At 45.6% G+C, this 12,092-nt stretch overlaps 1 protein-coding gene and 1 long non-coding RNA gene across 3 annotated transcripts in view; one reads left to right on the plus strand and one right to left on the minus strand.

Moving 5' to 3' along the window:
* Positions 1 to 6,008, plus strand: part of NEDD9 (neural precursor cell expressed, developmentally down-regulated 9) — a 73,253-nt gene extending 67,245 nt beyond the window's left edge. For both annotated transcript variants that reach the window (XM_042049187.1, XM_042049188.1), the window contains 4 exons: positions 368 to 469; positions 914 to 2,137; positions 2,475 to 2,564; positions 3,388 to 6,008. In XM_042049187.1, coding sequence (XP_041905121.1) covers positions 368 to 469; positions 914 to 2,137; positions 2,475 to 2,564; positions 3,388 to 3,879 — 1,908 coding nt within the window. In that variant the 3' untranslated portion in view covers positions 3,880 to 6,008. The remainder of the gene's footprint in view (positions 1 to 367; positions 470 to 913; positions 2,138 to 2,474; positions 2,565 to 3,387) is intronic.
* Positions 1 to 12,092, minus strand: part of LOC121674675 — a 48,002-nt gene that overhangs the window by 31,928 nt on the left and 3,982 nt on the right. The window lies entirely within an intron of this gene.

The raw sequence follows: 12,092 nt of genomic DNA on the forward strand, positions 1-12,092 counted from the left end.
GGAACTCACCCAACCTGGATGTAAGGGTGTGATCAGTTCTGGTCACGTGTGCTCCCCTGTTCACCCCAAGAGGTATCTGTAATAGACTGACCCTGATTTACCTCTCAGGATGGAAGTCAGCTGTGACTTCATTTCTCCAGCCTGCTGTCCACACAATTGCCCAAAGGAGACCTAGCAAAGTGCATTTCCTCCTAACTGTCCAAAATTCTGGGCAAATCCAAGACATTCTCCCATATGAAAAAAACTTGAAGAGCTCTGGTCATGTTCAGACTTTTTGAGAGGAGACACAGAAACTAGGAAAACTCATCTGATAGCAGAGGTTTCCATGAGGTGACTTGTTTCTGTAATCAGTTTATTCTTTCTTCAGATATATGACATTCCCCCCACATCGGTTAAGGGGCCTGCACTTCCAGTTCCCACGGGAGAAGCAAAAGCTTTAGGAGTGTATGACATACCACTTGCCAAAGGGGTAAGTATTACTCTGTTTCCACAAGATCCTGTATTTTCGTGTCTGACCAAAGACATGTTCAAACAAGGGTTCATGTATGATCCTGAAGGAAAAGGAGATTTAGTACTTCAAAGATTTCCTTAGGTTTTTAAACTGTTAAAACTGGTAAAGTGAAGCACTGCATCGAAATTAAGGTTATGAACTATAAACTGGTAATTAGACCTACATTATCTTTGTGGCAGCATGCTGCCTTTTTGGATTTTTCTGCTTATGAGAATTTGCATCAAGATGAGTGATAAAAAGCGAGATATTAAAATTGACTCTCAGTCAAACTCAGGATAGGTAGCTGACTCTTTGAAAGTCAATAGCAGATCTTCCATCCCAGCATTTTATAGGCCATATGGAAGATGTAAAATATTCTGCTATTCTAGTCAAGGGTTTCATGTTTTCGGTTCTGTGATTCAGGTCTATGCTGCACCTCCATCTGCATGCCAAGATGATACAGCCCTGAGGGAAAACTTGCAGGATTTTTCATCTCCAGTGGTCCACAGTGTAAGACAAGAAGGAGTATATGATATTCCTCCTCCCATCACCAAAGCAACTGGAAAAGAACTTAATAGATTTTCTCCTGAGAGCCTGTTATTGCCAGGTGGAATGCCACAGACACAGAGTGTTTATGACATCCCTGTGAACCATCAAAACCAATTTCTTGGACAGCAAATTGCACCTGAAAAAGATGTTTATGATACCCCGAGAGGAACTGCATTCCCAGGACAACAGACAGGACTCAGTGAAAGTCTCATCGCAGAAGGAAGAGAAGGTGTCTATGATGTTCCCCCACAAGTCCTCCAAGACAATAAAGGCTTACAGGATGTGACTGATGGGATGAATAGGTTGTCTTTCTCCAGCACAGGAAGCACGAGGAGTAACATGTCCACATCTTCAACGACATCAAAAGACTCTTCTCATTCATCATCAACTGCACAGGACAAAAGACTAATCCTTGATCCAGACACTGCTATAGAGAGGCTTTATCACCTCCAGCAGATGGTGGAGACAGCTGTCAATCACCTCACAGCCTTCATTACACCAGACTGGCGGTCCTATGGATATATGGAGAAGCACATCAATGAAATTCACGCTGCTGTGGATAAGGTAGAGCAGTCACTGTTGGAGTACCTCCAGTTTGCCAAAGGATCGGCAGCCAATGCTTTGTGCCTGTCCGAGTTCAGCCTCCTCAACAAAATGAGGAGGGAGGTGCAAAGGCTGGAGGACTCTCACCAGATCCTTACCCAAACCAGTCATGACTTGAACAGCTACAGCTGGTCTTTGAATGTCCTGGCTGTCAACAGAGTGCAGAACAAGTGCGATGACCTGGATCGGTTTGTTATGGTGGCAAGGACAGTCCCGGACGATGCCAAGCAGCTGACCACTACTATCAGTGTCAACGCAGAGCTGCTCTTCAAACAGGCTCTGGCCAGCTCCCGTTTCAAAACCGTACCAGAGAATATAATGAACACTCCTGACTGTGTCTACGACAGTCCTCAGATGCAGCGTCATGGAGAAAAAGCACAGACCCACTGCAGCTCCCTTCCCCTGCTCCTGAGTAAAGGCCAGCACCCTTACAATGCCACCAGTGAAGTCTCGGAAAAGAGCTGGATGGATGACTACGATTATGTTCACCTGCAGGTCGGTAAACCCAACACCTTGTTCTGCACAAGGCCATGTAGGAATTGTCTGTGGCTTTTGTAGAAGCTGCTTGTGGGGAAGTAGCAATTGATTGTCGCGCTAATGCATATTTGAGAGTAATTTCACCAGCGTGATTACTTCCTCTCAAACAGGACTGTTGCATATGTGATAGGGATAGCCTTTTGCTCTGCCACACTATCCTTGCATTTTCTGTACTCTTGGTGGTGCACTACCAGTGAGAAAGGCAATACAAAGCAGCCTCTTTCTTGACCTGTAGTTGTCATTTAGCTCAGGAGCAGTTTTGATTTAACACAGTCTCTTACGTTATGCAAAACAGGGTAAAGAAGAATTTGAAAGGCAACAGAAGGAGCTTCTGGAGAAAGAAAATATCATCAAGCAGAGCAAAATGGAGCTAGAGCACCATCAGGTATGTTCTCCCGGGTGTATAATCACCCTGAAATGCAGTGTTCCTCACACGTAAGGAGCACTGGTCAAATAGAGCAGGAGGGGCCCTTGCCTTAGCAGTGCACTAAGGATACAGATAATAAAATGCAAAGAGTTTAAAAACTCTAAAAGCTTACCACGGAAGAGAAGTGAGCTTCTGTGATGTCTCACAGCAGGTCAGTCACAAAGCCAGCTTGAGAACTTGGCTTTCCTGGCCCACCATCCAGGGCCTTAATCACTGGACCGTACTGAATACATGTGCCACCTGCACAGCTCCTCAGTGAACATCAACACCATCAGCTCCTATTGTGCTGAACGTCATTTTTAGTGCTAAAAAAGTAGGTCACAAGATCGAGGGCTGTCAATTTTTCCTCATATTAATTCTTCAATATGTTGTTGCCATATCGTATGGCAGAAAATTGTACAAGCAATGAGGAGGTGAGAGTTAAAGGGTTTTCATCTCAAAATCCCACAGAGATGACAGCTTTTTAAAGATTGTGTAGGAGTCATTGGCACTTAAGTTCATCTCTCTCACTTGTGATTTCAGAATACTCCAAATGAGCAACAGCCTGTAAATTCAGGAGTTTGGGTTGTTGGGTTTTTTTAATGCAATAAAATATTTTAGGTGTTTCTCCCTTCTGAACTCCGCATGTTTGGATTTATGGTAATCAAAGCACTTGATCCTTTTTACTTAGCATAAGGTCAACATAGGATACCCAGGGGTGTCCCGAGGCATGAAGTGAAATTGTAATACATAACATCTTACAGGAATACTCGCTGAAGAGAGCTTTTGTTTTTCCTTTCAGATCAATCAGTTTCAACGCCTGGAGCAAGAGATCACAAAGCCAGTAGAGAACGACATCTCCAAATGGAAGCCTCCGCAAGACCTCCAGACCTCCCACGACAGCCGCCTGCTTTTGTTCTACTCCGACCAGTGTGAGACTCACTTCAACTCCCTCCTAAACGCCATTGATGCCTTTTTCAGTTGTGTCAACTCTTCTCAGCCCCCCCGGATCTTTGTGGCACACAGCAAGTTCATCATTCTGAGCGCTCACAAACTTGTGTTCATTGGGGACACGCTCGCGAGGCAAATGATGACTCAGGGCATGTGCAACAAAGTGATGAACTCCAGCAACCAGCTGTGTGAACTGCTGAAGAGCGTTGTTCTGGCCACCAAGGCAGCTGCCTTGAGTTACCCCAGCACTGCAGCCCTGCAGAAGATGGTGGACCGAGTAACAGAGCTCTCTCATCACGCACAGTTGTTCAAACTCTCACTGGTCCAAATGGCATCCATGTGATACCTAGCAGAATCCAATCCGTGAGCAGCAAAGCAGAAGAGCAGACAAACTGGAGCTATTTTTATGTAAATGTTACCATTTTCTAGATATTTTTTATTAAATATTTTAAATACATTCTTATGCATTAGAGAGTCTAATTAAATCAGGGATCTGGGAATATTTTCTGGTTCTGTATTATGTTTCTTATACACATTTAGATTTGTATACACAGCATATATGTATATGTTGCTACCTTCCCTAAAACATCAATTAAGCACCTTAAAAATTATATGTCAGGTGAACAGTGCATATCTTTTGTATATACAGCCTGTTTCCTCAGCATATTTGTTAACTGGATGCTGCACTCTTTTTGTTTCATTCCATCTTGATGCTGGTGCATGGGCTTGGTTGTGAAACCTACTTGTAGCAATCCATGAAGCAAGTGTAATGGTTCTCATAGAACTCCATTCCCTTCTTAGAAATTACTTTCTATAGGTTAATTCTGTGAAGCTCAACTCCTCTCGATGTTACTTTGTTGTGTAAAACATTTGGTCGTTCTGACCAACATAGATGCACAGCTGCAATGAGCAACACATCAATCAAGGCATACAGCATTTGGGAGAAAAGCATTTTTAGGCCATGTAAGAAACAGGACCTTCTAAGGAGGAAGGCAGAATTGTATATATTTAATATCTTTTGGCATTCAGATTTCACTGTTTCTAATAACTGTGCAACATGGGATTTCAAAACCACGGATGGATTCCCAGCAATGTAATTTCATACATGTTTACTTTGTATGTCCTTGCATTTGCAATTTAATTTTAACAGTCAGGCTTGAAAGCCTTATTGTTTATGGACTCAGAGTTATCCTGAGGGCATCCCAGGATCCATTGGGCTCATCTTTGAGGCTGTGGATGAGCAGTGTTTCAAAATACCAATCCCTTTCAGAAGGATTAACATACAAATTGTATTTCGTATGGAAAGAAAAGAACTTAATTTGAAATAACAGATATTTAAACATCTCTATATCATACACACAATTTAATGAAGAATAGCACTTAATTTTCTAGGATATGTAATTGGGAATTAATTGCATCTGTTGCAATTCTGACTTCCATTCAACTACTGGGCTTTTTTTCTGGAATTCTGTTGTGTAGGTACTGGTCCTTTCTGCACTACACTGTTGTTGCCAAAAATGACATCCTGTTTTAATGGGACCGTTCCATCAATAAGCACACACACTCCCACCTAGTAATTTTCAATGTAGACCCTTAAAAACTGTTAGCAGAGTGTTAGGCTCCTCTAGAAATTTCATGTATGCTGGTCGCTCCAAAACCCATATCAGCTTATTTGTCATCATTGCCTTCTGTGAACCCCCTAAAAATAAGTCACAGAACACCATTTGCCTGTGGTCCCCAGCCTAAAAGCTGTGCTTCAAAGAGAGCAGTAGCTCAGGAAAATTCCAGGTGATTCTGGCATTTTTAAAGCAGAAACACTACTGTCCTTATTAATTCAAGGTGGTCCCACATGAATGTGTTCAGAGCATTTGCCAGATCTCTGGTAACTACATGGTTGTGAGATCAGTAGCACCTGGAAAACAGGCACTTCTGCCTAACTCCTGACTTTCCCATTTTGTAGCCAAACATGTGCCTTATTAAAATGGGATTTTTTGTCTTAGGTAACAGAACTGTTTCAGCAGTGTATGAAATCCTGCAGCCTTAATGTATTGTCTTAGAGCGAAGACCGCTGTTCGCTACCATAACATTCCAGAGTGCAGAACATTCCTGGAAGGTCAGTGGAAGCCAGCACAACCCCAGCTGGCTCAGGATGGGCTCCAAGGCTCGGCCTGGTGTAACATTCTGAAAGGGCAGTTATGATTTTGTAACCTATAACCAGTTGCCAAAAAAGCAATCTACGTGAACCTGTTTTGTACTGTTGTTGTTTGGGATTCTTTTGCATTTCCTTGTCCACTTTTTTCACTGTATATTCTTAGAAAGTGAAAATGTGTTTCTAAGTGTAGTGGTTATGTTGATAGTTCGTGGTTTCCAAAGGAGAACCTTTATTGCAACCCTGTATTACAGTTTGTTATCTTGTAGAGAATCATTTTGAAACAATTAAAATTACTAGCTTTTTTTATATAAAAAAGGCAACTTGGTCTAATTTTTTCTTGTTTTCAGAGTCTTCTAAGCATATTAAAGGGCAATTTTGCTGCTTGCTAATACAATCAAAGCCATTCTAAGATGAGGAATTAACTTTCCATCTTTTCACTGGTCAGTGCTTATAGTGTGAAATGAGAACTTGGGGGTTTAAGAGGAAGGGACAGACAGTTTCCCTGCCTGTCCAGAAGCAGCAGGTGAAGCATTTATCCAACTCAGCTACGCAAGCTAACAAGTCCAAAATACAACTATCAGAGCCTACAGTACACTGAGCCACAGTCCTGCCCCATTCCTTGTGTGTATTCCTGCTGTTTAAGTTGCATCCTGAACCACCTCATCCTAGCACCGACAATGGTCCTTCAGGTGAGAGTGGGGCAGTTCCTCTCAACAGGATCCCACAGTAAGGTGGGGTTGCAGGACACAGATGTGCCTTCCACCCTTTCTGGCCTGCTCTCCCTCTCCAGCACTTACTGGTGAAGCCATGATCCACACAGGAACTGGAAAAGCAATTTGGCTCAGTGCAGGTACCTTTCCCTGCAGCCCAGTGATAACCGTACCCCTCTTCTACCGCATGCCAGGTTGAGCATTATGTGGGTGTGAGTTCCATCTGAAGCAACCCAATGGCTTTAAGGATCAAAAAGTCTTTCCCAAAAGTTACTTTCACATTTCACTGCTGCCAAGGCACTCACTGCCCAATCTCCCGTCAAACACCCAGCAGTGCAGGGAGGAGAGAGAGAAAGCCCAGGGCTGGCACTGTCCTTGCACCAGTTTTTGGCTGCTAATGAAAGACATTTCTGCCATGAAGCCTAAGAGCAATGAAAACCTTGGGAGCAAAGTGCTTGGTTTGGCTCACCACGTCCTTTGCAAGGGGACAGCTGGGGATGCAGGGCTCCTTCCAGAGAGTGCTCCATTTTGCTCCCCTGCTAAATTTAAAAAGGTCAACAACAGAAGGGACTGGACAAACAAAATAGTTCAGAATAGAAACCAGAGACTCTTTTTTTTCCCCCCTCCCTGAGCCACAATGTCCCCATGCAGTTGTCAAGAAACTGCTGTTGTTTGGCAACCAAGTTGATGGCCAATGTGAAATGACTGTCTCCTGTCCAGTGTGGAAAAAACTCTGCCTCAGGCTAGTGGCAAATGCAGAACACACATGGTTCTTTACTCCATACATTAAGTAATTATTATTTCATGTTAATTAGAAAAATGCTTCCTTCCTCTTCCAGAATAAGCAAGGGAGAAAGAGGCAAAAGCCATCCTTGAAATGAGCAGATTTTAGAGAAGTTACCAATTCCTAATGACACAGGACATAATTCATACTTCACAACCCCCTGCTGCTACCTCTGCCATTTCTTGCAAACCAGGGTTGTGCAGCTCCTGCCTTTTCCATAGCCATGCACCGCTGCAGCCTTGGCAGATCCGCTGCCTGCTCTTCCAGCACAGGCAACATGGGTGAAGGACACCCACTTCCCACACCATTGCCTGATGCCAGAGTACACCCCAGCATCTTCACATCCTCCATAACTTCTAGGTCCTGGAGCTTTTGGCACCCTCTGACATGAACATCTGCACTGTGTTTCAGAAGTGTCCCCCCCACACCTATCATCAGCTCTTCAGAGTGTTGTCACACCAGTGACACCTTCCCTCTGCCTACAAGCTAACCATCTGTAGCTTTTCAGATCCAAATCCAGCTTTTCCTTATTGAACCTCCACTTCCAGGCTGCCTGCTCTACCTTAACATGCCTCAATCTCAACCTAAAGGCTTTAGAAGCTCATGGGATTTTCTCCAAAGGTAGCTCTTAACCTTCCCTTGCCATTTCTCCTCTCACGCTCTCCACAGCTTTAGTTGACATTTAGACAGAAACATTTCCCGGGCAAAGGCAGGGTCATGCCAGTCCCAAGAGATGACACAAAGCGTTCCTTCCTACTCCAAAAGATGCCTGTTCATTTCATCTTAGCCTGTTATACTGGCAGTTTCAAAGGCTGCATGTGCATATCTTAAATCAATGGAGCCCTTTTTCTGCTAGAAGGTTTTCCCATCTCAGAGATGGACTGTATAGATAATGTAGATTTGGGGTCTTTTTAAAAATAATTTATTTTTGTTATCGGCACCCAAATTCCACCTACAACAGCAACTTTATCTGTCTAGGAGTCTGGATATAGCTCTGTGGCTTTTCAACATCACAGTAAAGCTACAGTTGTATGTAGTACTGCAAAATCCTTCCCAGAAATTCTTCTGGATAGAAGAGGGCATTGAATCCCAGGCTTGAGAGTACCTGCATAAACTGAACAGCAGCAGGAAAAATATCTAATCCAGCCCTATTAAAAACCTGTTGACTTCAGAGAGAGCAGGAATGATGTTCAGCTTCCTGGGAGGTTGCATGAGGGTAGCACAGACTCTTAGTAACTTGTACTACTTAATTTTCCCTCTGATGTACTGCCCAGAGACAATTTTACTTTGATTAAATTAGAGCTAAATTTGGAGTGGAGTTCACATCATGAGCAATGCCTGACTGTGCTGGACGTATTGCCAGCTGTTGGGATCATTTAGGAAACCCAAGTACATCATTCTCCATTCAAAACCCAAATATTTAGCCTTCAGCGCCAGTGAGTTATGCAGGGTAGGAAACAGCCAGTCAGCTGCCTGACCTTGGAAAAGACACCTCCCCAGGGCATTGATTTGAGCTCCTGGGAAGCTGCTGGGTTCATATCGCAGGGGGTCCGATGCTGGTCAGCACCAGTGTGCCACAACCTTCCTAGAGAGAGCGTCCTGCAAAGATCAACTCTTCCAGGGGCGGTGGCAGGCCTCCCTGGCAGCAAGTGTAGCAACTTCTGTGCTACAAGTGATTCCAGCTCTTGTGATTCAGCTCCTTGTGAAATCATCCAAGGCAAACGTGGAGACAGAGAGACAGGAGCCTCGCTTGGCAATTCCACAGAGGTAGCCTTTATTGTCCAGCAGCCCCTGTGAAAGGAAGGCCAGAGACAAAAACTCCCTCGTCATGGGCAGAAACAGGGGCTTTTTATGGGAAAGGCAGGGGGTGGGGTAGAAACCAATTAGCCAACTGGGTACAGGGTATTACCATATAGAAACACGGCATGCTGGGGGTGGTTCACTTTGTCACCATGACCCAGGAAGGTTGCTTATGTCTGGGGAGAGTCTTTTTGGCCTCAGGCCTCTCTCCTCCAAGGGACTGCAGAGAGCTCTTGTGCCAAGGGCTCACAGCCCTCCACAGGTTCAGATCAGGGTGCTCTTCATCCCCCCCACCTTCCAGGTCAGTGGCTAGGACCACTTAAGGGTGGCTTCCCAGAGCAAAGGACCAACAGGGATAGTTTCAGGTCAAAATTTCAGGGCACAATCTGGGCATGCACACAGCTGTAGAGGCCTCCTCTTCAGCCTCTCAGGGCAGCAGAAAAGCAGTAGTTGCCCATCCCATGGGCAAAGCTCTTTGTGCCTCCTTATAAACCCTTGTCTCTGTGGAAACAGTCTTTGCTCTCAGATGTGTGGATTGCTGAACAGGAGAGACTGAAATGCTCAGAGAGGCAGTGCTGAGTAGAAGATCACTTTTCCATCTCTCCTGGGGTTTAATTTGCAGTAGTAACCTCCTCACAGCAGTTTGTGCTTCAGTTTTGTCTTTTCAGCAGACAGTATCAGGCTTGGCTCAACCCACAATCGAGCTGCAGTTTGCTTTCCTCTTTCTGCAACTCTCCAGGTTTAACTTCTGGCGCTAGGCCCCCACAAGCAAAGCCCACCGAGTCACTGCTCCTCACGGGAATTCACTTTGTTGCTATTGGCCTGTCCATCTCCATGAGTCCTCCGAGTCCCTGCCGAGAGCGAAGCCCAGTGCCCGGGAAACTGGTGCCCAAGGAGCACTGCTGCAGCTCCAGTGGCCTCGGCATCCCCACCAGCGCCCTGACAGGGGTTTCCTTTTCTCTGCTGCACACCAAGGGAAAGGATACACGCAGCAATTCAACACGCCGGGCTCACTGTGGTAAAACCAGGAGCGGGGAGCACGAAGTCTCGGGTCTCCAGGAGATTCACGAAGCTCAGCTCATCGCTCCGCGCTGCCTCGGCTTTGCGGCAGGAACAGCAGCCGCCGCCCCCGCCCGCAGCGGGCTCCCGGAGGGTTTCACATTCCATAAGGCCGGGCAAAAATCAAAATTCCCTGGTTCCGTGCAGGCTCGCGCCCACGGAGTATCGGCTCCTGTCAGCCAAGGGGGATGCAAAAACCCTGTTGCTGAGTGGGAGGAGTTGTCCTCTGAGATCAGGAGGACTTTTTTTCCTCATTCCGTGTAATTTCCCTTAATTACAGAAAAAGTGATCAGAGCCCTTTCATTGATGTAAAGCTGCAGGAAACCAAATTCAAGAGGCCCTTCACAGCTTCCTACTTAGCCAGCTTTATCTTGCTCAACACTGCAGCCAGGGCTGCCCAAACCATTGCCAACCAGGAAAACACAGTAACAATGTCCCAGAAGCATCTGCTATTTATAGGAAGGCAGACTTAACCATCGTTAAATGAAGGTTACGGTGAAGGACAAGCAGAAAAATCTGGAGGAGGAGAGCAGAGGACAGGAAAAGAAAAAGAAAAGCCTGCTCCGGCTTTAAATTTTCCTACAGAAAGGAATCAAAGTAAATATTAAAACTTTTTGTGCAGTTAGAGGACCCCAGGGCATTTTGCCATGCAGTGATCCAAGTCCTCCTTTATTCTCAGTCAAGCTCAAAGACAAAAAGCCACAAGGGTGAGTGGCCATGAACATGAAAAAGAAAAGATAGACTTCTCCTGTTTTTTCACCCTATGCTTTGTTTTTATGCAGGATGTTAGGAGCAGCCCACCCAAAAGCCTTTTATCTCAGGAGGTGACTTGAGCTGGAAACAGGTACCTGTAATTAACTTGCATTCCAGAAGGGGAGAAGTTAACTTACCTGGCTTTTCTTCATGAGGCATTCCAAAGAGAAATTAATTTTTGATGAACGAGCATGTGCATTCTGCAGTGCTTGACCTGCAGTTACTTTTCAGGCCCCACTGCTCTAGACATGGCTTTCGCTTGTCCACTCGCAGATGTACTAAAGGAATACGCACAACAGCCCTGCTGGAAACCTGTACCACTTTCATGGGAATTGCTACAATGACCAAATGGACGTTGCCAGAGCAGGGCTGCACTGCACAGGACACCTCATTCCACCCTGAAACAGCAGCAGGTGGAGTTGCCTTTGCTCACTGAGAAGTTAAGGTGGAAATGCACAGGTCCCTTGAATGCAGGCAGCACACAGAACCACTGGCTCCATCCAAGAAGTAGAGCTGCTGAAGACACCAAGATACACGAATGAGAAAGCTTCTTCCTCACTCCCTCCTTTTCTCTCCATGGGGCAGTGATGTTCAGAAATGCCTCAGTTTGGATCAGCCTGTATCTGCTCTCAGTGTGAGACACCTCAGATGCAATTCATTCTGCCCACCTAAAGACATTTGCATGGGAAATATCATCAGAGTCCCCTTTAAACTTGACTAGAGCCCGATCTATATGATTAAATCTACTTTAGGATGAGATAAATCCTCTCTGGGCTCCATCTTCTTAGGTCCTCAAGGGCACCTGAGACAAGCAGCTCAGGTGCAAATGAACACATCATACCCTCCTAAATTTTGAGGCTGATGAACACTACCTGGAGACCTGCCTCCTGAAACTTGGTGGGGCCACATACACAGCTCAAGTCACAGCCTGAACACCAAAACACTCTAGAAATTCATGGACTTCCTCTGGCCCACCAAGCCTGAAGCTGGTATTGGTACCATCAAAGCACCCGAGGATTCAGCAAGTCAGGGCACTCCTGGAGCCTGAGGCAGCAAATGTCACAACCCACATCCAACCTGAGTACCCCCAGTCCTGCCACCTCCCCCTGCCCTCAGACAGCCTCCAGGCTTTGCAATCAGCCCTGGCTCTGAAGCCCCATCAAATAAAACATGCTCTGTGCCAGATGGGGGAAAAGCTGGACACACAGGTAGCTCACACCTCTGTGCCTCCACTCTCCCAGCAGTTTTCTTGCCAGCTCTGCATTTGTAGCAGTGCAAAGTCCAGGTGGTTACAGAGC

Source organism: Corvus kubaryi, unplaced genomic scaffold (genome assembly GCF_017639235.1).
Source record: "Corvus kubaryi isolate FWS band 111438036 unplaced genomic scaffold, C.kubaryi_AGA036_p1.0 69, whole genome shotgun sequence".
Lineage (NCBI taxonomy): Eukaryota > Metazoa > Chordata > Aves > Passeriformes > Corvidae > Corvus > Corvus kubaryi.